The 26183-nt window shown below is 37.9% G+C and overlaps 1 protein-coding gene across 7 annotated transcripts; it reads right to left on the bottom strand.

Moving 5' to 3' along the window:
* Positions 1 to 7133: 7133 nt before the first annotated feature.
* ZNF639 (zinc finger protein 639) lies at positions 7134 to 21298 on the bottom strand. Of its 7 annotated transcripts, none has more exons than XM_024755130.1 (6): positions 21051 to 21298; positions 17210 to 17284; positions 16494 to 16562; positions 15347 to 15457; positions 11341 to 11475; positions 7134 to 11197 (listed from the first exon to the last, which is right to left on the bottom strand). In XM_024755130.1, exons 3-6 carry the CDS (start codon positions 16549 to 16551, stop codon positions 10044 to 10046), a joined length of 1458 nt encoding a protein of 485 aa, XP_024610898.1. In that variant the 5' UTR covers positions 16552 to 16562; positions 17210 to 17284; positions 21051 to 21298; the 3' UTR covers positions 7134 to 10043. The 7 variants fall into 7 exon arrangements, with proteins under 7 accessions (XP_024610898.1, XP_024610897.1, XP_024610899.1 ...); XM_024755129.1 differs by lacking the exon at positions 21051 to 21298 and adding an exon at positions 20830 to 21026; XM_024755131.1 differs by lacking the exon at positions 21051 to 21298 and adding an exon at positions 20592 to 20786.
* Between the last annotated feature and the right edge of the window lie 4885 nt (positions 21299 to 26183).

Genomic DNA, 26183 nt, shown 5'->3' with positions numbered 1-26183 from the left:
TTTTGGTAATCATAATCTTGTTTTCTATGTCTGTGAGTCTGTTTCTGTTTTGTATATGAGTTCATTTGTATCATTTTTTAGATTCCACATATAAGTGATATCATATGATATTTGTCCTTCTCTGACTTACTTCACTTAGTATTCAACATAATAATCTCTAGGTGCACCTATGTTGCTGCAAATGGCATTACAGTATTTCACTCTTTTTTATGACTGAGTAATATTCCATTGTGTGTGTGTGTGTGTGTGTGTGTGTGTGTATATATATATATATCACATCTTCTTTATCCTTATATATTTTGGATTTGCTTAGCCAGCCCTCAGTTCCTTGTAATATCCCTTGCAATAAATTTCTTACCCTCTGAACCCTAACTGACACACACTGTAACCCTCCTGCCAGCAAAGTAAGAGACTACGCTTGGTCATTTGCATCATAATGTGACATTTTAAAATAAATAAAGATCTTCATTGTAAAACACATTTTGATAGAAGTACAATTCTAAGGATTCCCAGCAGAAATAATTAGCATACTGTTTCTGTAAGTGTTTTTGTTTATGGTGTGGAGAGGGAGGGTGGGGAGAAGAGATAAGGCATTAAAAAGCACAAAACACTTTGAAATCAAAAGATTTCCTTTGTACGTGCCTGACCAATAAGCACTATAATTTACAATCACGTTAAGGCATTAAGCAAAACGGAATGAAATTTTAGGGATGAATTTCAAGCATCAGTCAGCATGTGAAGGGTGAAGGCAGTTACTACACTTGAGATCATTCATATGTTCATTAAACAAATATATACTGAAGAAGAAATCTTTTAATGAAAAAGCACGGAACTTGATCTGATGACCTCAGTTCAAATCTAGACTATGCCAGTTCATAGCTATGTGAAACTCTTAACCACTCAGTTAGTTTTTAGCATAGGGAATTTCAAAGGAAATTTTTGCTTTATTTATATTGTTTCAATTTTTAAAATCATAATGGTATCCCTTTATTAGTTTTATAAATAATTACATCTTTAATATAATTATTGTATATCAAAGTAAAAGTGACATTGCACGTTATAAATTATAAAAATAATAAATGTTTTTGTATAAGTAATAAGTAATTTAATCCATTGTTTTTCTTTTTATGGAACAGACTCATAGGCAAAAACCAGCAGAGTAAACATGAAGAAGAAGAAAAAAATTAAAATATAAGGGCTAAAACAGAGATTAACAAAAAGTAAAATTTAATTATTTAAAAAACTTATAAATTTGACATACCACTGCCAAATCTGTTTAAGAATGTCAAAAGTGAGGGAAGACACAAACCAAAGGGGAAATAACACTAGATACAAAATATCATAAATGCCAATAAACTTGAAAACTCAGATGAAGTGTAAAATTTCTGGGAAACCATCAAATACCAAAATTAGCCTGAGAAAAAATAGAAAACTTGAATAAGCTAATAAGCATTCAAAAAATTGAAATGGCAATTCTCATATATACAAAAAAAGAGAGCCTAGATGATTTTAGAGGTAACATTTTACCAAATCTTTAAAGAAAAGATTAATATTATCTCATACAGGTTTTTGCAGAGCATAGAAAAAGAGAAAAAACACTCCAACTCACTTATAAGACTAGAATAACCTTGATACCACACTGCATAGGAGGTGTAAGTAAAGAAAATCACACGTATGAATAAGGCAAACATCCTATGTGAAATATTACCTAACTGAATCCAACATTGTATTAGAAAAAAAATTTTGTACAGGTAGGGTTTTCCTAAAAATACAAAGATAATTCAACATTAGAAAATCAACCAATGGAATTCATATTCGCGGACTTAAAGGAGAAAACCCACCTGTTTATCTCAATAGCTATAGAAAAAGTCATTGCTAAAGTTTAATACCTACTTAAAATAAAAAGTCTTAAAAAACTAAGAAAACTGCTAAAGGCTACTTATCAAAACCTACAGAAAATATACTTAATGGGGAAAATTTAGGAGTCTTACATCTAAAAAAAATGCCTGCTAATGCTATTTCTACACCTTATAGCAGTGGAAGTGCTGACAAATTCGATGATAAGAAAAAAGAGCCATTTGGACTCGCAGGCTGAAAGTAAAGAGACAAATATATAATTTATGGCAGATTATATGGTTATTTACATTAAAAATTAAGCAAAGACAGCTATTAGAACTAAAAAGATTAAAACCCAAACAACATTATTTCTGTATACAAAAATCCATGTTTCAAAACTCAGACGTTTTCCTATACATGCAGTAGCCAATTAGAAAATAAGATAGCATGTCAAAGCAACCAAAACTGTAAAGAATCTAGGAATTGATTTAACAAAAGCCGCACACAACCTTTATGGAAAAAATTTAAAAGAACATTAAAAGAGACCTAAGTAACTGGATAAATACACAATGTAAAAGTGTAATGTTACACTTTTCTTGTAAAAAAGAAAAGATTTAACATTGTAAAAATGTTGATTCCCTCAAAAATGATCATAACTATAATGCAATTTCAACAAGACTTAAATGGAATTGGAACTAATTCTAAATTTACATGGAAGAAGAAAAAGTCTACCAATAACTAAAACAGTTCTCAAAAGAAGAGCAGAGGACTTGCCTGGTGGCGCACTGATTAAGAATCCGCCTGCCAATGCGGGGGACACGGGTTCGAGCCTTGGTCCGGGAAGATCCCACATGATGTGGAGCAACTAAGACCGTGAGCCACAACTACTGAGACTGCATGCCACGAGCCACAACTACTGAGACTGCATGCCACAACTACTGAAGCTCATGCGCCTAGAGCCGTTGCTCCGCAACAAGAGAAGCTACCACAATGAGAAGCCCGTGCACCGCAATGAAGAGTAGTCCCTGCTCGCTCCAACTAGAGAAAGCCCATGCACAGCAACAAAGACCCAACACAGCCAAAAATAAATAAATAATAAATTAATTAATTAAAAAAAAAAAAAAAAGGGCAGGGAGAATAAATTCACACTACCTGATATTAAGACATACTGGAAAGCTATAATGTTTAAAGCAACTGTTAAAACATGTAATACTATTGCAGGAACTAACAGGAATATAATGAGTACAGACACAGATCCATATGCCAATTATGCCCATGGGGAGTGGATATATGATCAAATTGGTATCATGAATCACTGGGGGAAGATGCATTATTTAACAAATAGTATTGACAAAATCAGCTCGCTTGAATGAACAAAAATAAAACTTGAATCATCCTTACACACAAAGAATCTCAGACCTAAACACAAAAGGTACAACCAGAACATTACTAGGAGAAAATGTAGGAAAACAGTTTGTTAACAAGATGTAGAGGCCTTCCCTGGTGGCGCAGTGGTTGAGAGTCTGCCTGCCGATGCAGGGGACATGGGTTCTTGCCCCGGTCCGAGAAAATCCCACATGCCGCAGAGCGGCTGGGCCCGTGAGCCATGGCCACTGAGCCTACGCGGTCCGGAGCCTGTGCTCCGCAACGGGAGAGGCCACAACAGTGAGAGGCCCACGTGCCGAATAAAAAAAAAAAGATGTAGAAAGCACAGCCTGTGATGTAAAATGTGATGGATCTATCTACATTAGATCTTTCCTCCCTCCCTTCCTCCCTCCCGCCTCTCTCTCTCTCTCTTCTCTTTCTCTCTTTTTCTTTCCTTCCTTCCTTCCTCACCATGCAGCATGTGGGATCTTAGTTCCCCGACCAGGGATTGAACCTGTGCCCCCTGCATTGAAAGCGTGGAGTCTTAACCATTGGACTGCCAGAGAAGTCCCAATGTAACGATTTCTGTTCAACAAAAGACGTAAGTAACAGATGGATGGCAATCTGGGAATCTATTTTTTGCTGTGTATATCATCAACTAAGAACCAATATTTAAAACTTTTAAAGAACTTCTGAATATTAACCAGAAAACCCAATAGAAAAGTGAACAAAGGGGAATTCCTTGGCGGTCCAGCAGTTAGGACTCAGCACTTTCACTGCTGTGGCCCTGGTCCAATCCCTGTTCTGCAAACCAAGGTCCTGCAAGCTATGGAGAGGCACTTCACAAAATGAGAAACCAAAATGTCTCATAAGCATATTAAGATATTTTCAATCTTGTTAGTAATCAAATAATGCAAATTCAAACAATAGTAACATACTACTTTAGGCCCCTCAGATTTACCAAAATTAAAAAGTTGTATAAAACTTTCAATAAGGATGTAGGGAAGCATGATCAGCTGATGGGCGTGTAAACTTGAGCCATTCTGGATAATATTTTGGAGGTATTTAATCACAAGCATACAAAAAAATATATACACAAAGCCCACTCCCCCTCAGAGAAAGAGAAAAAAATCCACAAACACCTTAACACATACAAGAATGTTTATGGTAGCATTATCTACAAAGTGAATATTTAGAAACACAGAAGGCACTCAACTTGGTATTTAACTGAATTCGAGTTCAGAAAGGTGACAGAGGAGAGTTTCCTGCCCTATACGGTAAATTTCTTTGAGGACAAGAACCATAGTTTATCTTTGTATCCCTGTGCATATGGCTTGATAGGAGATATTCCATAGCTGTTTGTTAAACTGACTAGTAGTGAAACAGAAGTTTTTAAGGAGCTGCAAGAAAAATTTGGTAACATTACATCTATTGTCCTTGGTTAGTCACACAATTTATGGTTAGCAAACAGAGACTAGAAAACAAAATCACATGCCATGGTCCATTACTCTCTATTACATTATTTTCTCTCTTCAATTGTCTGGTATGACATTCCATGGAAAAAATAGGGCACATTTTCACTTTTCCTATAGAAAATTCTTTGAAGAATGGTAGAGAGTTATAAAGTCCTGTTTATTCTAGCTTAAAAAGCATTTGTCTAATGATGTTAGAGAAGCATTTTTCTAAGCTATAAACAAGAAATTTACATCAGAATTTTGTATTCTCAAACTTCAGTCATTCATGTTTCACCTGCTCAATTTTTTCCATGTCCATGTATCATTATTTACTTCATGCTTTTTCCTTAACTGTTTGCTTTAAAAAAAAAAAGTTCTGTCTTAAGTAAAAATATTCATGAATCAGATCTGATGTTACATTTTACAACATATAATTTACAACCATGAAAATAAAACTATGTACTATATATATTTTTATATGTTGTGTGCTTTATGAGTCTGGATTAGATGATTTCTGAGGTTCCTCCTGATTTCTGAGGTTCCTCCTAAACTAACATACTGTCATTTTGTGTTAGTTTCTCTACTTCAGCAATTTAGTTGTTCACTAAAGAACACTGGATCAGTGCCACAAGGCACTTAACCATAATCTTGTAACCATAAAGAAAGAAGTGCCATGAGGGAATTTCCTGGCGGTCCAGTGGTTAGGACTTGGTGCTTTTACTCCGTGGCCTGTGCTCAATCCCCAGTTGGGGAACTAAGATTCCGCAAGAGCTGCACAGCCTCCTCCCTGCCCCGCCCCCCCCCGCAAAAAAAAGTGCCATGATATTATGCTTTAAAAATTTCTAAATTCAGCACTGCTGTTAGACAGAAATTTATAAAATATTTACAGGGTATAGAAGCGAGTGATGTGGTGGGTATATGGTATGAAAGGATTAAGTTATTTTAAACACAGCTTGGAGAATACAGAGAAGGAAGAATTAAAGAAAAAAAATCCACTCTCACCTGGCTAATTGGGAAAATTTTAATCTTTTGAGACTTTCTGAAAATCCAAATGAGGTGTGGAAGAGTTGCACAGAGGAGGGTAATCAGTCATAGAATATAGTTTGAGCAATATGTTTTTTAAAAAAACATAATGCTATAGCAGAGAAGTGGTAACCCTAAATAAAACGTGCAGCGTAGGCAAGAAAAGATAATTCAATAGTCTCAGATTTCAGCCAACTAAAATCCAAAACATCATGGTAAATGGTCTTTAGGCAGAGGATCAAAAAACAAAAAACAAAAAAACACTACCCACCAGAAATTACATTTCTGTGTTATTTTGGTATGATTCCAATTCCTAATCTCAGCTTATTCTGAAGAATAAGGGCAAAAGTATCAATGATTTCAACTGTAATGTTTTTCAGTAGTGGACAGTATCTGGATAAGATATTTAAAAACTAGAAAACATTTTTTATTCAAAACATACTTTTCATTAAATTTTTCAATGTGTAATTCATTCAGCTCAATATTTTTAGCAAGAAAAAAATTATCCAGGTCATATTTGTTTGCCTATTTAAAACTCAAAATAAACAAAAACTTAAAGGTTGTGACAACAAAAATCCCCCTAAAAAAGTATCTAAATAGTCATACCTTTTAAAGTATGGGATTAAGACTAGTAGATGACACAATGTTCCTATTTAGCAATGTGAGAAAATTGTTTCTTTTTACAGTGAAGAAATTACTTTTCATAAATGTGATTTATTTTGGGTTCAGGTAGTTACCAGTTTAATACCAAGGTTACTAAGGAGAATGAACTTAACAAGGAAGTTGTGGTGATGCTTTAATATGGAAAAATCTTTATATAGAAAATTATTTTTCAAATCACTAGTATGAAGTAGACTCCAAGCAACTAACAGACTATTAATATTTTGTTTTTTAAACTTACAAATTGAGCATATAACTTCATGTAATAAACATGTAAATTACATGTGACTTTTAGCTTTGTGAATTTATATTTTATACCATAAGTGTACATACACATTTCTTTCTCTTAGATTTGACTGTTGTCTTAAGAGATTAATTTATGGAAAGCTAAACCAATATAAGGTATATTTGTAAATCCATAAACTCAATGCCATGAATAATTCCTGTAGATACTCTATCTTCAGTCATCAGAACTTGAGTTACAAAGGAATATATATTCAAAAGTTCATTTTTAATTTATAGGGATGAGACTGTTAATCGTAGGGAGAAACTGACTAGCCAGATTTGCTTCTCTGTTGGGATTTACAGTTAGTTAAACTATTTATTTTCAATTAAATAAAAAGTACTGATTCTTTTAAGCCAATCTGCTTCTCAAGAGGATTGTGGCTATTTGATACATATTTTTTTCTTCTGGCTGTGCCGCACGTCTTGGGGCATCTTTGTTCCCCACCAGGGATCTCACTCGTGCCCCCTGCCGTGGACGCATGGAGTCCTAACCACTGGACTGGCAGGGAATTCCCATGGCTATTTGATTTTTATTAGCTTTTTCAAATTTATGTCACTTATAGTGCTTTTAAGTCATGAAAATTCCATCAAAAATTAATCACAGTAGTTTGGGGAGTATATTAACCTGCTTGTAAAAGGTAAGACTGGGAGAACAAGCTGAGTAAGATTAACTGCAAATTGCCAGGAATTAAGTAATTCAATGCTTTGAAAATCAGATTTAAAAACTAGGAATAGTGTTAGTTTATTGGGGAAAAACAAAACACTACTGGCTATACCTGCCAATAATTCAGCAATCACCTAACAGGCTACAGACCCTGTGAAACAGAGAAACTGGTTAATATGTGATGATACAAACTCAGAGGAATGCGAAAGGTGATTTAAAATGGTAAAACTGGCAAATTCACAAGCAGGAAATTTACAAATTTACAAGCTTTTGAGTACCACACAATTATTTTCAAATAACATGAACTGCAAAGTGAAGATGAAAAATAAAGATCCATCACTACTGTTCACTACTGCCAAGAATTCTATTGTAGTGCTAATAAACATCACCATCTGTTACATATTCTCGAGTCACAAGAGTACAGTGGAAATGTCTGTCTTTGCGCAGAAAAAATCTAGAAGCAATCTAGAAGCAATTAAGTAGGTTTGTTTTTCCAAAGAAGTTCATTTAGCTAAAAATATAGACTTCCTACCTCAGCAATTTATGGTCAGTCATAGGCTTATTTGAAAGCTGAGTCAAAGCAAAAAGGTTTATTGGACAAACTGTCAGTGAGATGTGGCCTCAAGCTGCAGATTCAGCAAAAAAGCACTAAATTATATGGTTCTAAAACTTGGATTTAATACCTCTGGAGTAGTTGCATTACAATCTCTAATTTGATTACTAACACCTGATCAAAAGTAAAGCTGTAAAATACACAATTAAAAAAAAAACCCAGGCATTATTTATTTAAGGTTTGTTTCCTGAAAATCAAATTCCTGAAGCTGGATGTATATCAAAAAATTATAGACAGAATTACCAAGAAGGTAGTTGAATGGCTAGGTTACGTAGTTATGAAAAACATCCCAAGGACAAACCTTAGATTTTTATGTAACATGGTGTAATGGAAACATAACTACACTGGAAGCCAAATAACTTGGATTCCACTCCTGTCTGCTATAACTGGTTTTGGGACCCTGGCCTAATAATAACCCTAAGTTTCTGTTTCTATAAGAAACTTAGAAACCTAGAGGGTGTAGACCAGATGGTTTCTAATGTTTTCTTACAATTTCATTATAATTTTAAATCTTCTAAGAAACATTTACATCAGACAGCTCTACCTGGAATGTGATAATCAGATAGAATGGTAGTTTTTAGGAATACAGGTATGCATATATAACAAAATGGTGGAAATAAAAATGATTGGTTTTGAAAAACTTGTTGCTGCCACCATTCTCAAAACAGACTCAATTCCCATGGGTCTTGAAGTAAAAAAACACTGTGGGTCATAAATCAGTCTTTTCAACTACATCAATATTTCTGAACGACAATATAGTTAGTGACAGTGTTTATTATATTTGAGGTCAATGATGCACAAAATGCTATCTCCTTGATACTATAAAGAGCTGTTACTGAATTGTAGTTGTGCCTCTCCCTCACTCCCCTCAGTTCATATGTTGAAGTCCTGGGCCCCAGTACATCAAAATATGAACTTATTTGGGTATAGTGTCTTTATCAAGTTAAAATGAGGTTATCAGGGTGGGCCCTAATCCAATTACTGGCTGGTTCCTTGTAAAAGGGGCAAAGTTGGAAACAGACTTGCACTCAGGGAGAAGATGATGAGAACATGAAGATAGCCACGTACAAGCCAAGGAGAGCAGCGGGGAACAGATCCTTCTCTCACAGCTCTCAGAAGGAATCAACTATGCTAATATTTCAATTTTGAATTTCTAGCCTCTAGAACTGTGAGGCACTAAATTTCTATTGTTTAAGCCACTCAGTTTGTGATAATTTGTTATGGTAGCCACAGGAAACTAATATAGAAGATGATTTACCACTATCAAAAGTAATCTATACATTTTCATACAGCAACCCCTATCTCCCACATCTTCCTATTTCTATTTTAATACTTCAGTGGGTTTTCTCAGAAAATAATTTGATATCAGAAGTTCGGGCATGACTTTGCAGTTGCATAACTATACATGAAATGTGAACAGATTATAAATAACCTGTTTATTCATTTATAAATGAGTTATGAAATGTTACTTTATTGTCGAACCCCTTACCAGTTTCTCCCCATTTAAAATTATTTAGCACATAGATGGGGTTAAAATAGAGTGAGAATTAAAAAAAGACTGCCAAGAAAACCAGATCTCTCCTTCTCACCATAACGCTGGCCTCCTAGTGTCACTGAAAGAATCACACAGATGGGGAGTTCACTGATTGCCTTGGGGATAATAATTGTTGGGGAATGCAAAAGGAGGGTGTGGATCTTATTAATGGGAGTATCACTGGACTTAGGTGCGTATTATGTTGCACTTTAGTTCTGGTAGTACAGTATTTTAACGACTTTATACATGAAAAACTGATCGTTTTGAGTTTAAAGAAGAAAAAGTTTACAGCACCTATGTTTACGGAAGGAAAACTACAGCCTAATTTCTTCAGTACATCTGTTTCTTATCGATTTATGAAATCAGAGAACATGCCAGACGGCGATAGTCACCAAAAGCGGTTAAAACTACCAACTACAATACATTGAAAATACCACATTTAGGATACAATTATATACTGAAAAAGGTAGCAATGCCAAGAAAAAAAGTTTAAAAAGATCTTGTTAAAGACAGTTCTCATAAGTTGTGTTTAAAATCATCCATTTTAACATCTGCAAAAAAGTCAAATTTATTATTTTACATCAACATTATGGAAGTTAAAGAGAACAATCAAGTTGTCTCATGGACTGGAAGGTGACTTATTAATTCCCTTTCATTTCCAAACCTCATTAAGCAGTCACTACATTTATGAGGTAAATCAGCCGAATGCTTGAAATCTAGATGAATTTTAAGATCTTCAATCTGTCCTGTTGAATATTCACAATATTGACATAAATAAATCCCTTCAGATAAATGTGAATTTAAATGTTTGCAATATTCTAGCATGCTTGAAAAGCCTTTCCCACAGTCATCACAAACATGAGGAAAAATTTTAGTATGTTCAATAGCAACATGCCTGTTAACATTTGTATGAAGTCTACTCCGAAACCCACATACTTGACATACAAAGAAGTTTTTACATTTGTCAAATGTAATTTTGCTTAAGAGGCTGTACTGTCCATGTTCTCCATTGTTATACTTATCACTTAACTCTATTAATTTACATGCATGCTCATTTACCACATGGCTATGCAAGTCTTCTGGATCATTCGTTTCATGTTCACAGAACTGACACAAGTACTGTTCATCACAGCTGTGCTCCTGGAAATGTAGGTAGAGTTCACTGCTTGAGGAGAACTGTACATCACACTGCTCACACCAATAAAGGTGATCACTAAAATGGGTGTCTGCAATGTGCTGGCTGAGGTTCTCAAAAATTACTGTCTTATAATCACAGTATTTACAAATGTAGGGATCCTCTTCATGCAGTTTGGCATGTTCGATCAGGAGCATGTTGGTAGAGAAACTTTCTTTGCATACTCGACAGACATTTGAATCAGTACGCTTATGCTTCAAGATCATATGCTGCTTTAAATCAGAAAAATATTTGCTGTTGAACTCACAAAGTTCACATTTATAGAGGCCACTGCTATTAGCTCTCAGTAAAGGCCATTTCTGCTGGGCAGTCACATTAAAAGCTTGGCTCTTGTCAAGAATTTTGCAAAGTTTAGCTGGTGGCTCTTCATCAGTTTGGTCTTGGAGACTCTCAGAGGAATTGTTTTCTGTCTCTATATCATAATCTTCAGAAATTGCATGCACTTCCGCAGCAATTGGAACATCTTCAGCAGTGTGAACTTCTATAGGGCTCTCCTCTTGAGTTTGCTGGTTGACTGATTCAGGGGAGTCGCACTCTTCATCACAAATTTCAATATCAGCAGATTTTTCTAAATAAAACAAGGCTATTATTATTATTATTACTAAATAAGATCTACTAAATAAGTCACTGGCAAAAAGAAATTTATTTTACTTATTATTTTTTCACTGATCTATACAAAATGTGCAAATTCTATTAATTACTTTCCCTTACCTGTAGAAAAGGCAGTGTGATCTAGAATTCTAAGTACAGGACTGGGAACCAGGTAGTTTTGATTTCTGTTTCTGGCCTTGATTCCATCTGTAAATTTTGGCAAGTCATTTGATGTCTCTGTATCAGAATCATCATCTGTGAAAAGGGATTTGGAAAAATATTTATTATTTATATAAAAGCAATAAACATTATTATAAAACAAAGCACAAATGTTTTTAAATATAATTTAGAATTCCAACAGAACTAAGGACTTAAATTTAGCTATGAAAAGCTTTGTTATCTGCGTACCACAGATACACAGAAAATCTGTCCAAACAAGCAACTACTTTTGCTTCCATGCCCTATTTGGACTAGAATACACTTTTTAAAGTTACTTAGAAATTTTAACTTGAAATTACTGAGTCTGAGTAAGTCTTTATTCCCTCAGCTCAGCCCTAATGTGTTTATTTTTTAACACTTTAATTGGAATATAATTGCTTTACAATGGTGTGCTAGTTTCTGCTGTATACAGTGAATTAGCTATACATATACGTATGTTCCCATATCTCTTCCCTCTTGCGTCACCCTCCCTCCCACCCTCCATATCCCATCCCTCTAGGTGGTCACAAAGCACCGAGCTGATCTCCCTGTGCTATGAGGCTGCTTCCCGCTAGCTATTTTACGTTTGGTAGTGTATATATGTCCATGCCACTCTCTTACTTTGTCACAGCTTACCCTTTCCCCATCTCACATCCTCAAGTCCATTCTCTAGAAGGTCTGTGTCTTTACTCCCATCTTCCCCTAGGTTCTTCATACCATTTGTTTTTTCTTTTTAGAGTCCATATATATGTGTTAGCACACGGTATTTGTTTTTCTCATTCTGACTTACTTCACTCTGTATGACAGACTCTAGGTCAATTCACCTCACTACAAATAACTCAATTTCGTTTCTTTTTATGGCTGAGTAATATTCCATTGTATATATGTGCCACATCTTCTTTATCCATTCATCTGTCGATGGACACTTAGGTTGCTTCCATGTCCTGGCTACTGTAAATAGCGCTGCAATGAACATTGGGGTACACATGCCTTATTTACTTATTTATTTATTTATGGCTGCGTTGGGTCTTCATTGCTGTACGCGGGTTCTCATTGTGGTGGCTTCTGTTGCGGAGCACGGGCTCTAGGTGTGTGGGCTACTGGCCTCTCACTGCTGCGGCCTCTTCCGTTGCGGAGCACAGGTTCCGGACGCGCAGGCTCAGCGGCCATGGCTCACGGGCCCAGCTGCTCTGCGGCGCTTGGGATCTTCCCGGACCAGGGCACGAACCCATGCACCCTGCATTGGCAGGCGGACTCTCAACCACTGCGTCACCAGGGAAGCCCAGCAGGCGGATTCTTAACCACTGCGCCACCAGGGAAGCCCATGTGCCCTTTTGAATTATGGTTTTCTCAGGGTATATGCCCAGTAGTGGGATTGCTGGGTCATATGGTAGTTCTACTTTTAGTTTTTTAAGGAACCTCCATACTGTTCTCCACAGTGGCTGTATCAATTTACATTCCCACCAACAGTGCAAGAGGGTTTCCTTTTCTCCACACCCTCTCCAGCATTTATTGTTTGTACATTTTTTGATGATGGCCATTCTGACTGGTGTGAGATGATATCTCACTGTAGTTTTGATTTGCAAAAGTACTCACACTCACTGGTGTGAGTACTTTGTTGCAACAGTAAATGGGAGTGTTTTCTTAATTTCACTTTCAGATTTTTCATCATTAGTGTATAGGAATGCAAGAGATTTCTGTGCATTAATTTTGTATCCTGCTACTTTACCAAATTCATTGATTAGCTCTAGTAGTTTTCTGGTAGTGTCTTTAGGATTCTCTATGTATAGTATGTCATCTGCAAACAGTGACAGCTTTACTTCTTCTTTTCCAATTTGGATTCCTTTTATTTCTTTTTCTTCTCTGATTGCTGTGGCTAAAACTTCCAAAACTATGTTTAATAATAGTGGTGAGAGTGGGCAACCTTGTCTTGTTCCTGATCTTAGTGGAAATGGGTTCAGTTTTTCACCATTGAGGATGATGTTGGCTGTGGGTTTGTCATATATGGCCTTCATTACGTTGAGGTAAGTTCCCTCTATGCCTACTTTCTGGACGGTTTTTATCATAAATTGGTGTTGAATTTTGTCAAAAGCTTTCTCTGCACCTATTGAGATGATCATATGATTTTTCTCTTTCAATTTGTTAAAGCCCCAGTGTTTTAAAGTTAACATGGACAAGCTGAAATGCCAGCCAGTAGAGAAAACTGCACTTCAACATCATGTCTTTATGTTTTAGAAGTTTCAGATTTACAGAAAAAAAAAAAAAAAAGAAAGAAAGAAAGACAGTACAGAGAATTCCCATATATACTCCATTCAGTTTCTCCACTCTTAACATCTTATATTAATATTTGTTACAATTAATGACCAATACTGGTAAGTTGTTATTAACTGAAGTCCATACTTCATCCAGATATCCTTGGTGTTTACATAATGTCCTTTTTCTGTTCCAGGATCCCAATCAGGATACATACCATTTAGTTGTCATGTCTCTAGGCTACTGTTAACTGTGGTAGTTTCTCAGACTTCCCTTGTTTTCGAAGACCATGACAATTTGAGGAGACTGGTAAGGTATTTTGCAGGATGTCCCACTAATGAACTTTGGTTTTTTTTTCATGATTAGACTGGGATTATGGATTATTGGGAGGGAAACACAGAGGCAAACTGTCTATTATCGTATCATATCAAGAGTACATACTATTAACTTGGTTTATCACCGTTGACGTTGAACTTGATAACCGGGGTATTTATCAGGTTTCTTCAATGTAAAGTCACTCTTTTACTTTCCATACTCTATGCTTGGAATTAAGTCGCTAAGTGCAGTCCATACTTTAGGAGTGGAAAGTTATGCTCCATCTCCTTGAGTGAGGAGTATCTACATAAATCATTTGGAATTCTTCTGTACAGATTTGTTTCCTTTCCCTTAAATCAGCCATTTCTCCAAGAAGCCCTTGTTCCTTTTATTGGAAAATGGTATTAGAAACCAAGATCTGGACACTAGATGTGCTCATTGCTACTGGGCTGTCATTTCTGCTAGGCCCCCTCAGCTAACACAGCAAATAATATGTGCATGTACACTACCATGTATATATAGATATACCCATAAATGTTTCTGTATGTAACCATTTGTGTCTATATTAAGCCAAACATGAGTTCATATTGATGTCTCTGACTCTGCATGTTCTTTTCTTAAAATTTATTTATTTTTATTTTGTATTATTAAAAAAAAAATATTTATTTACTTGGCTGCACTGGGTCTTAGTTGCAGTACGTGGGATCTTTCAGTTGCGGCATGCAGTCTCTTAGTTGCAGCGTGTGGGATCTAGTTTCCTGACCAGGGATTGAACCCAGGCCTCCTGCACTGGGAGCATGGAGTCTTAATCACTAAGCACCAGGGAAATCCCTGCATGTTCTTTAAATAATTTATGTATCTGTGCCTATAATAGGAGCTCACGGGAACTGGGAGTTTTGATTATTGCAGAGGAAGAAGAGAACAAATGCAAGTTACTATTCATCTTATGCTCTAGAAAAGAGGAGTCAATAGAAGATACAAGATTGAAAATGACCAAATCCTTCACCCTCTCTTCTTTCCTTCCATTAGCCCTCCAGACTGAAAGGTATAGCTGAGTGGAAGAACTGTGTGTATCAGTATTCTTTACCTTTCATCATAAATGGTCCAAACTCTGGGTCATTCCTGCTTTGCCACTGATTCCTAGCTGATTAAAATTGATTTAGGAGGATCTGTTTTTGATTTATATCTCTGAAATAATGTTAAAAATTAAAATTCACTTTCTTACACAAAACTCTTTTGTTTTCTTAAGTTTAAACACTTGCCCATTTTGAAATCATCACTTTCACCCACATTTTCAAAAATGAAATGAAAAATTATAAAAGCAACTTAAAGAAAAATATTTTGGAAAATTTAGATATACCTTTGTTGTCAAAATATTTTAAGTCTGGTTGTCTCATAGAACAAACACTATAACAATGATCAGAAAAAATGCCATTGAATCCATCTGCAATTCTGCTTATTCCAGAGGAATCTGAAAACAAAATTTTAAAAATTTCAAGCATACTGAACATATATACATTTAGTGACAGCAATCTCTTTATCCAACATATATAAAATTTCATAGTATTTGTAATAAAGTATTAATATTTCCCTCAATTCTCAAGGCTTTTATAATTCAGATATGACACTGACTTTGAGCTTTGAAAGAACCATAAATTATACAATTTAAAATATAATACTTTGAAGCACACAAAGATACAATTGCCTTGGTCAGAATCCCACAAAATATAAATATGCAATATATATGTTAATTGCAAAAAACAAAAATAACAAACCAAAAAAACACATTGAATTAACTACCAAGAAGATCTGCCACGTACTGTAGGAAAAGCATAACACATAGGGGAAAGTCTGAGGACCAGTTAGGGCTCTGAATACAGTCATTTCAACTCTTGCCTGGGAAGTGCCAGTAAGCAGTAAACAAGGCTTAGTTTCCTCAGATACGAAAAATGTGTAGGTTGGGTTGGTTAACAGGTATACCTGAGACTGCCCCAAGTATATGCATGTGAGTTGCATTTGTTACAGATGGCCAAAGACATCTTATTTGCCAAGACAGCAGAGCCAACCTCAAAGAAAGGATCTAAAATTACACAATCAAAAAGAAATTCATATTTCTGAAAATAGTGTACAAGATAAAGTATTTTCCCAATGATGCAAAATATCTTCCACCAAGGTTATTGCTGTGCCTTAAGCACAAGCTTGGGAATCACACAGGCAAGTATCAATTATGCTGTACAAGTATGTAACCTCGGATATCTAATTTTAAATATCTATAAACCACGAAGTTGTGAGGAATAAACAATGTCTGTAAAGTTCTGATGTGTGCTTAGCACATGGCAGACATTGAGAAATATATATTCAGAGAATTTATTTAAAGTTTACTCTTACGTAAAAGTTGACCCAGATATTTAACTCTTATCAAATAGATCATTTATGAGAAAATGATGGAAACACAACTGCATGGGAATACATGGCCTAACTTTTAAATAATTTAATCACACACTGACCTGAATAACGAGAAGGGTGTAAAGTCTTCCTTTTTCTTTTTTTAGGATATTCATTCATATCTTTTTAATCTAAAAATGGAAAAATTTAACAAATATATCACAACTGTTAATACTGTTATAAAATTTTCTTCTAACCAAATAATTTATTGGCAATAGGAAGTATGTGTGCCACATGAAAATCCACTTCATAAGAGAAATGTTAAACAATCCTTCTGCTTACATTTTGGATTTATTTTTCTGATCAAGTTTAAAGGCAGGACACCAAGTTCCGTTTTCTTTCTTACTGAGGTCGAGAACTCCTTTTCAAATGTGGATGTAATTGTGAAAACTGGATAATAACATAAGCCTTATGCTTAATTTTTTATAGAAGACAAATTGTGCATATGGCACCAAATTAAGGGTTTTACAGGTACATTTCTTAGAGTTGGGAATATTCTGATGCAGTTTTGAAGCCACAGGTAGATAGATTCCCTCAAAAAAATACTGTCACAAATCTGTATTGATGTCCTGGCTTCAGGAAAAACAAAAAAACAAAAAAAACAAAACTCATTGTATAGAAGCTCAGAATATAACTTTCAAGAAAAAAATCCTTTTCTGACTTATGAGGTCACATTCAACATTCCGTCGAGAACAAAAGAGTATGGCAGCCACTGAATGATTAAATTTCGACAGACTGTTATAGAATTGACTAATTAGTTTTACTACATCCCACTTACTTGGTATAATTCTTAATACTGGAGTGAGGAAAAATGAATTACAGGAAGTTTTCACAGATGGTAAAAAAAAAATGCCTGTAGAAAAAAACATGACAAAAGTCTTATGAGCAAAAATGTAGTTCATTTCTGAGACACAAGAATATAATGGTGGGCTTCCCTCGTGGCACAGTGGTTAAGAATCTGCCTGCCAATGTAGGGGACATGGGTTCGAGCCCTGGTCCGGGAATATACCACATGCTGTGGAGCGACTAAGCCCATGTGCCACAACTACTGAGCCTGCGCTGAGCCCTCGAGCCATAACTACTGAGCCCGCATGCCACAACTACTGAAGCCTGGGCGCCTAGAGACCATGCTCCGCAACGAGAAGCCACTGCAGTGAGAAGCCTGCACACTGCAACGAAGAGTAGCCCCCACTCACTGCAACTAGAAAAAGCCTGTGTGCAACAACAAAGACCAAACGCAGCCCCAATAAATAAATAAATAAAATTCGTTTTTAAAAAAAAGAATATAATGGTACCAGATCTTACTCAACTAGAAAGCTATACAGAATTAACTCAAGTACAATATTCTTTTGAACATACTGTATGAAGTACTAAAACTTGTATAAATCTATAAATATGTGACTATATGTAAATGTGTCACGTTCCGTTGAAATGAATTTATCTTCTAAAGCTATAGCTGTATCTTAACACCAAAATAGGAATATAAATCTCATTAATTTATTTAGCCACAGTGAAAGCCAATATAATGCAAGCCAACTCCAAATTAGACTTTAAACTGTTTAAATCCTTATAGATTATTTAATAAAGTATAATGATCATTTGAGCACCAATTATGTACCATGCTGTTGTGTACATTATTTTATTTAACCCTATAATTTGCAAAATCCACAACACTCTCAAAATCGCTGTTCTTTACCCTTTGTTACTGATGAGGAAACTGAGGCATAGATTTAAGTCAGGGGAATACTGGGGAATACTGGGATTCCCCTGGGATTCAAACTGGGATTCCCCAGGGGAATACTGGGGAATACTGGGATTCCCCTGGGATTCAAACTGGGATTTGAACAAAGATCTAACTGATTTTGAAGACCATGCTTTCAATCCCTTTATTTTAGTTGTGGAAACAAATAGGGAGACAAAGTGATCACCCCAATTCAAGTAATCGATTAGTGTCAGAATCAGAACTGCCTACTCCATTTCAGATTAGTGCTCTTTCCACTGTAGCATTGGGAAAGTAAGGAATGTCAGGGAAAAAAATGCATCGTGACGTCTTCTCTACCAGCTTATAAACTGCTTTTCTTATCACCACGGTGATATACTATATAGCAGGTAGAACTTGGCATCATTACTAAGACCATCTCATTTCTAGTGGTAAGGAACTTGAGGTGAACATACTATTTTTGCTGTTTCACTAAGTTCTGGGTATATCAGCACTACATGTGCTGTTATACTACACTTATAGTGCTGCTGAGTTTATTGCAAATTTTCCTTATTTTATTTGATCTTCACAACAATCCTGTGAAGTACATAGAAGGGCTACTATCAAATCCACTCCAATATTACTGATGAGGAAACAAACTCAGGGTAAGTCAAGTCAACAAAGTAGCAGAACCAGAGATGAAAAAGCATGTCTTCTGACTTCTGGGTTTTGAGCAACTGTGTGAGTAAATCTTCATTTCTAATCACTGATACCAGAAAGTTATGTCTTGCTTCCAGTTCTTACTCAGCCACCAATTGGGAGGAGGGGAAGGGAATCACCCAAAGAAATTGACAACCATGATTTACAGAAATGGTATCAATATATATAATGCCTCACCTAACAACACAAATAGCATTCCTTGAGCCCACCCCCATCAAGTGCATTAAAAAATAAAAAAAAGAAAAGCTGTTTTCATATTTATGTAATAAACTAAAATCTCAAGACTTATTCCTAATACCTTTTGTACACTTCCAGAATTTACCAGCTAAAACCTTTATACTTCATGTTCTAAATGTTCTACAAGTATCAGATAGAACACTGAAAACTGTCAGCCGAGCATGTTAAACACTTCAAATTCTTTCAAAAAAACAAGAAAAGGAAACCAACTACGGCATTAGAATTAATGTTAAGCTGGCCTGGATTCAGATGTCAGGTGGAAGGAATAGGATCACCTTGATCAGGAATTGTTTGACTCCTACTTAGGGCTAAACAATATCCAAATGCTCACCAGACCTCCTTTAAGCCAAGATAGTAAAATGCCCACTCAAGACCAAAAATGCTAACCATCCTTCATTTCAGCAAATGTTTTTAAGTGCCTTTTGTATGTATAACTGCCCTGATAAAGAAGTTTGGCTTTTTTACTTAGGTATGTCACATACACATTTGCTCACTAGTCCTCCTTTCACTGGGAAGATTCTGAACATGCACATGCACCTTTTAACTCAACTCCCCTTCCTCACTTAAAAACAAACTACAGATGTAATATATGTCACTGCAGTAAAATTAGAAAAAAATTAAAATGAATTGAATCACTTAGAATCTATTCATCCAGAAAAACCAATGTTAACATTTTGGTGCATACACGTCTAGACATTTTTCTCATGCTAAGGTATTCACAAATATTTTACGTTTACAGAAAGAAAATAATGCCATCCAAAACATTTTTTTTAAAAAGCAACTTACAAGACACTCATCAGCATCTTTCCACCTGTCATTTTTTTCAACAATATAAACGTCTAAGTACAAAACACACTACAGATAATAGGCAGTCAGCACTTACATCAAAGAGTTCAACCTTTCTAAGGCCTTTCATGCAATGTAAATATTCTCTTTCTAATTGGTATAAACATAAGACAAGCATTTACAATAAAAAGCTACAGTTTTCTTCTAAAGAGTTTTAAAAGCACGTTCTTTTTCACCTTCATTTTGAAACAAGTGTACATTTTCCAGATTTTAAAAGAAATGAAACACAAAAATGCCACAGGAAAACCTGAACTAGAACCGACACTATATGTCCAATTTAGTGTCAGTCTTTGCTTTATCTCTTTGCTAAGAGATAAACTGCCTCAAATCACTCGTGTCCCTTGGTTCTACTGAAAAACAAGACCAAAAGGAGTTATAAGCACCCTAACAAGTAGCTTACACTATACTGGCTGGAGACTTATAGCCGGGACCGAGGCCTGAAGATTGAGGCTACAAGAGTGGTCAAGGGACGCGCCGCCGGAGGGTCAAGATGCCACCTGGCAGGGTCTGAGGGCCAGCGTGGCACCGACGGGCGTCCCGGGCCCAGACGCCCGGAGGGGCCCCTCAGGATCCACCGAGACCCAGCCGTCTCCACCCCAGCGCCACGCACCGGCCCCGACGACTAGGGGAAACTCCCAAGTCCCGACCCCAGAGGCACCTTTCGGGAAAAAACAGCGGGGGGCCGAGGCGAGCCAGGGTGGAGGCATCCTCCACAGGAGATGGAACTGCCTTCGGGATGGGGGAGGGGAGCGCCATCCCGCCTGAAAACGAAGGCAGGGTTTCAGTTTAAAAGACGCCATCCGGTCTTCCCTGCCCTCTCCCGCAGGAAGCTGCGGCCGCACGCCCGCGGCCCCTGCAGCAGTGCAGCGCCCGACCCGCTCCGCCCTCACACTCACCAGTCCTCGGGCCCCGCCCGGCCAGCCCAGGCGCAGCTCCGAGGCGGCGGACAAGGCGCCCGAGCACGATCGGAAGAGCCGCGCAGCCCTGCCCTCAGGCGCACGGCGGCGGGCGGCGCCGCTCTAGCCCTCACGCTCCGCCGGGCCAGCCCCACTCCCTCCCCGCGCGCCCTGTGCCCTGCCTGCCAGGCCCCCAACCCAGGCTTGGCGGCCGCACTCACCGCCTCGCTCCGCGCCTGCGCCGCACGCCTCAGGGGCCCGCTGTGAGGGCGGGGAGGTGACTAGGTGAGAGTGGGGGCTGGGGAACGGGTGGCTTGGCCTCGCAGCACACCCGGCCTGGGCGGGACCACCGGCCTCGAGTGCCGGGGGTGGCCCGGCGGCCCGCCCGCCCCCTGGCAGGCACCTCCGCGCCGCGGCGGTTCCTTCCGGGCGGGGGACCGCCCCTCCCGAAACAAGCGGGCGATTCCACCCTCCAGAATTGCTCCCGGCGAGGCTGCCGAAGGAACTTTCCCCCGCCCGACCCCGGCCCTCCCTCCCGCACGGAAGAAGTGGGAGAAGCGACGCGCGCCAGGCGCCCTTTTCCCACTAAGCTCCTCCTGGGTTGTGCGAGAATGGTCTTGCTCGGGGTGGGTAAGGCATGTGACGTTTCAAACCCCAAAGAGGGGCCGCAGCCTATTGGGGACGAAAAGGGCAGCTGTCCACAGGGCAGGAGGGTTAGCTCTTAAAAGGTCGTGAATCATTGTTAGTCTTTAGCCGGATTCCCTGACTCAAAAAATCTTGGTGGAATGAGTGTGAAATTATAGCGGATTGGATTAGATGATTTAACTCCTTTTCCGACCTTGAGTTTCTAGGAGCAGAGGTAGAGAGGATTAAATTAAGTAAGCGTAAATAAATTTGTGAACAGGGTGTGGTCACATGTTTTATCTTTTTGACAAAGAGTTAAGGTTGTTAGTCCCAATTTACAAACTAGTAAAGTGAGCTTGTGAGGGTCTAGAGACTAGGTTTTATTCATTTGTAGCCTCAGCACCCGGTTCAAATAATTGTTAAATGGATGATGAAGCCCATATGGGGTGTCATGTGCCCAAGGTCACTCTAATAGTCAGGACTGCAATCTGTGCCTTTTTATCCATACATCTACTGTGCTTTTCTTGCTTACCACATACTAACCAACCAACCACCAGATAGTTATCATAGACTTTACTCTGACCCCTTCAACTATCTCCCAGGAGATAAAAGTCATATTTGAAAGAGACACTAGTGTGTGTCTCGATTTTTACGATTTCATAACTTTTATGTGTGTGTTAAGCCCAAATAAACGAATATTTATGAATGCTGGCATGGCCTGAATAAAGTATGAAGAGATTTAGAGGCACCGTTTAATCCTAATGTAGTAAGTTATGGCACGGAATAGGGAATTGACACAGGTTTGTGGAATTTGTAAAGGACAGTATGTTTCGTTCCCTCCTCTTGGGTAGTTGGGCTGTTTCTTGATCTGATACGGTGGAAGCCACTAGGGGGTGTTATGGAACCATTTTGAAGGCTTCTCTTTGCCAGCAGTGGTGAAACCATGCAGCGGTCCTGGAAAGGAGATCATTTTGCCCGCCAGCGCCGGCGCCTTCATTCCACTAGCGTTGTGCCCTGGCAGCGAGGAACTTTTGATTTGCGCTGGCAGCTGGACATCAGCTCTCTGTTGACTAAGACAACTCTACTGAGAACCAACTTATAGAAAAGGTACACCTCAACTAAATTTGGGCTTTATTTCTTACACCTCCCGTCAGCCTGGAACGGTAGTGTAGTTAATCTATCTTTGGTTTGGAGTGTGTTATTTCTTTATTGGCTTGTTAAGCATCAGGTGATGCTGATGCTGCTCCCAGGATCACACTTTGAGAACCACTAGCCTAAGGCTTTCGCCACCCAACCTGGCATTGAGTAAATACTACAGTGCTTCTCACTATTCCACAGATAGGCTCCAGCTCTTTCTCATCTGTGTGTTTTGGTGTGTTTCTTCCACCTGCAATTCCTTTCCTTTGCTTCTGTCCGTAAGATCAAGGTCACAGTTTATCTCTTCTGTGAAGTCTTTGATTTTCCCTAGCAGAGATCTCTGATCACTCTTCAGAGATTTTATAGCATTTGGTGCTTCAGTCCACTTAACATCAAAGATGCATTTACTGTGGAGATAACGAAGCTTTAAGCTTCAAGTCCCCGCAAGTGCATGAACATCTTCTAGGATGAGGTACTTAATTCTGCATTTATAATTTTGTTATTTTTCTTAAATTGGTGCCTTCAGTTGGCATAAGCTTCTGTTCTCACAAAATTTGGCACCACCCCTGTTTATCATATTGTCTGTCCACAGACTTTGAATTCTAGTTTTATTATATTCCAGTCTGTTCCATCTCCCTGCTTAACACAGGCATAGAGCCTCAATAAAATAGTCATTGCATATCTTATGTCCAGCACTGTATTAGGTACTAGGGATACAGTATGAGCAAGATGGACATGTTCCTTGCCATGCTGGTCCTAATAGTAGAGAAGATAGGCAATGAAACAGCATTGGAATGTAATGACTAAACATATATAAGGTAAGTAAAGAGTGTATGGGAGCTAATGACAGGTGCCTAGCTTGGTCTAAGGAGGATGGGGCAGGTAAAGAGTCTAGGGATTCAGCTTATTGAATGAATTGATAAACTCTATCCAGGTTACCTAGCCTGATGACACTAGTGTAGACCTAACTGGGCGCCATAGTCCTGACTCATGAGGCAATGGCATGCCATAGTCTTGCATCAGGGACCTCACATTCCCAACAGAGAAAACTGGACTCCGTAATTCTGAGCCACCTACACGGCAGAGGTCTTCCAAGCAGCCAGCCCAGTGCTTTCAAAACCAGCAAGCCCAGATCTAGCCAGCCAGTCAGTCCACTCACTTTGCTTCCTTAAAATAGGACAGAGATAGTCTTTTGGCTTTAAAAGTCTTACTCCATTTCTTCTTCTCTGAACCTCATCTCTGGGAGTCTACCTAGACTCTGTACTAGGTCAAGTTCTCTTCTTGGCTATAAAAATTTTTCACTCAGTGCTCAATTTTCAGTTACTATTAGTCTTTATTGCTTCTTAAACTGAATGAATCAATGAATGGATACATAAAATCAGACTAGACTTCTTTATTAGAATATTAATTATACCTTCTACAGTGTTTGTGTGGTACTTTTCATTTTCTAGAGTATTGACTTTATTTATAGCATCTGGGAAGGAAGGTCAAGTGTTGTATCCATTTGATAAATTTGAACTCAGACACTCATACCTATGAGGATCTGAAGGCTAAACCATGTCAAGGGAAACTGAGGTTAATAGATGATGAAAAGAAGTAAATAGGTATATTTGATATCCCTAGGAATTAAATAGGTATATTTGATATCCCTAGGAAGTAAATAGGTATATTTGATATCCCTAGGAAGTAAATAGGTATATTTGATATCCCTAGGAAGTAAATAGGTATATTTGATATCCCTAGGAAGTAAATACATATGTTTGATATCCCTAGGAAGTAAATACATATGTTTGATATCCCTAGGAAGTAAATACATATGTTTGATATCCCTAGGAAGTAAATACATATGTTTGATATCCCTAGGAAGAAAACTCATTAACTGGTTAGGTCCGTGGTAGGCATTACTACTGTTCAACAGTATCGAATTTCTGGTGCTCTCTACTCTCAGCCATACAGGTGATTTTACTCCCTGTCCTGTTTAAAGTTGGGTAGAGCCACATGACTTGCTTTGGTCATTGAAATGTCAGTAGAAGTGCTATGTGTCACTCTTAGGTGGAGGCAATTCATTACGGTGCTTGCTTCTCTAGCCCTCCCTTCCTGTGTCTGGAGAGCTATCAGGACACAAAGCAGACATGACATGAGCAAGAAACACTTTTGTTGTGTTAAATTGATAAGCTTTGGGGATTGTTTGTTATTGAAGAATCACTTTCTGGGAGTTCCCCTGGTGGCCTAGTGGTTAGGATTCGGTGCTTTCACCTGCGGAGGACCAGGTTGGGGGAACCATCTCACGTGCCACTCGGCCCAGCCAAAATAAAATAAATAAATAAATAAATAAATGAAACATTAAAAAAAACCCCACTATGATTAAAAAAAATCACTTTCCATCACTGACTGAGACAAAGGCTAAATTTATACATTCCTTCATCTGGGGTGTGAGGCTAAAGAACAGAGTCTATTAAAATCTATATTCCATTAGTGTGTCTTTGGATTTTGAATTCAATTATTTATTCATTTAACGAGCATTTATTAAAGCTTACTAGTTGCAAGATAACTGTGGTAGCCACTATGGAGGGGACAATACAAAAATATGTTTTTAGTTACTTGTATAGCAGTCTTATCAGGCCACACTGAAAATCTATGTAAATCTCTTAGAACTGTAATTTTCTTGGAGTATTTTCATGTAGCAGTTCTCATGTCTTACACCAACTGGTGCCCCGTAGTAAATGGTAACAATGGGAGCTGCTTTTGATGATCAGAAAAATCTAGAGTTTACCTGTTCTGAACTTTGACTAGTCTAAACTGAGTAGCATTGCTTTTCCTGTTGGCAGTCAAAACCCGGAAAGACATAATTATTTATGATGATCACTAATCACAGTGAAACACCACCTCCTGGAGGCAGTGGATGGAAACTCTTGGGGTCTCCCAAGTAGACCGTCTGCTTTGAGAAGGTAAGAAATCAGTCTGTCTTGCTGACTGCTAATCCCCAAAGCTTACCTAGCACAGTGCTGACAGAGTGACCACCTAATATTTATTGTATGAATGAAGCACAAAATGAAAGGATGCATGAAATCCTTACCACAGTGTAAATATTTGTACAACGTTTAGTCCGTTTTGTGTGTTCAAAGTATGTTTAATGGCAAAGATTTACTTAGTAGGCATTCCTCTCATATTCAGTTTTCCCCCCAAATATGTTTTGAAATATTAAATCTGTTTTGAAATAGGAAAATTGATACGGAGTCTTAAGGGGAAGGGTAACATCAGAACAGGCTTAGCTTGGGACTTCCCTGGTTGTCCGGTGGTTAAGACTCTGAGCTCCCAGTGCAGGGGGCATGGGTTCGATCCGTGGTTAGGGAACTAGATCCCACATGCCGCAACTAAAAGATCCCGCATGCTTCAACCAAAGATCCCGCATGCTGCAACGAAGGCCCAGTGCAGCCAAATAAATAAATATCAAAACAAAACAAAACAAAATAACAAGCTTAGCTTAGTTACCCTTAAAAAGCTACAAGATTTTCAGGTACTTTGAAGCCATTAAGAAAAGAAAAAAGATTTGAGGAGGAACATCAAAAAGAATGTAGGTCATGATTTTATTG

The sequence above is a fragment of the Neophocaena asiaeorientalis genome, unplaced genomic scaffold (genome assembly GCF_003031525.2).
Source record: "Neophocaena asiaeorientalis asiaeorientalis breed wild unplaced genomic scaffold, Neophocaena_asiaeorientalis_V1.1 scaffold188, whole genome shotgun sequence".
In the NCBI taxonomy this organism is placed as follows: Eukaryota; Metazoa; Chordata; class Mammalia; order Artiodactyla; family Phocoenidae; genus Neophocaena; species Neophocaena asiaeorientalis.
Note: the sequence above shows the minus strand (reverse complement) of the source record. Positions and strands in the feature narration are given on the sequence as shown.

Excerpts from the sequence above, each read along its gene's own strand:
- ZNF639 (XM_024755130.1), bottom strand. The coding sequence starts at position 16,551 with ATGAATGAATATCCTAAAAAAAGAAAAAGGAAGACTTTACACCCTTCT. Across the intron at positions 11,476-15,346 it reads AAAATATTTTGACAACAAAG|ATGATGATTCTGATACAGAG; the intron begins GTATATCTAAAT and ends CCCTTTTCACAG. Across the intron at positions 11,198-11,340 it reads TCACACTGCCTTTTCTACAG|AAAAATCTGCTGATATTGAA; the intron begins GTAAGGGAAAGT and ends TGTTTTATTTAG.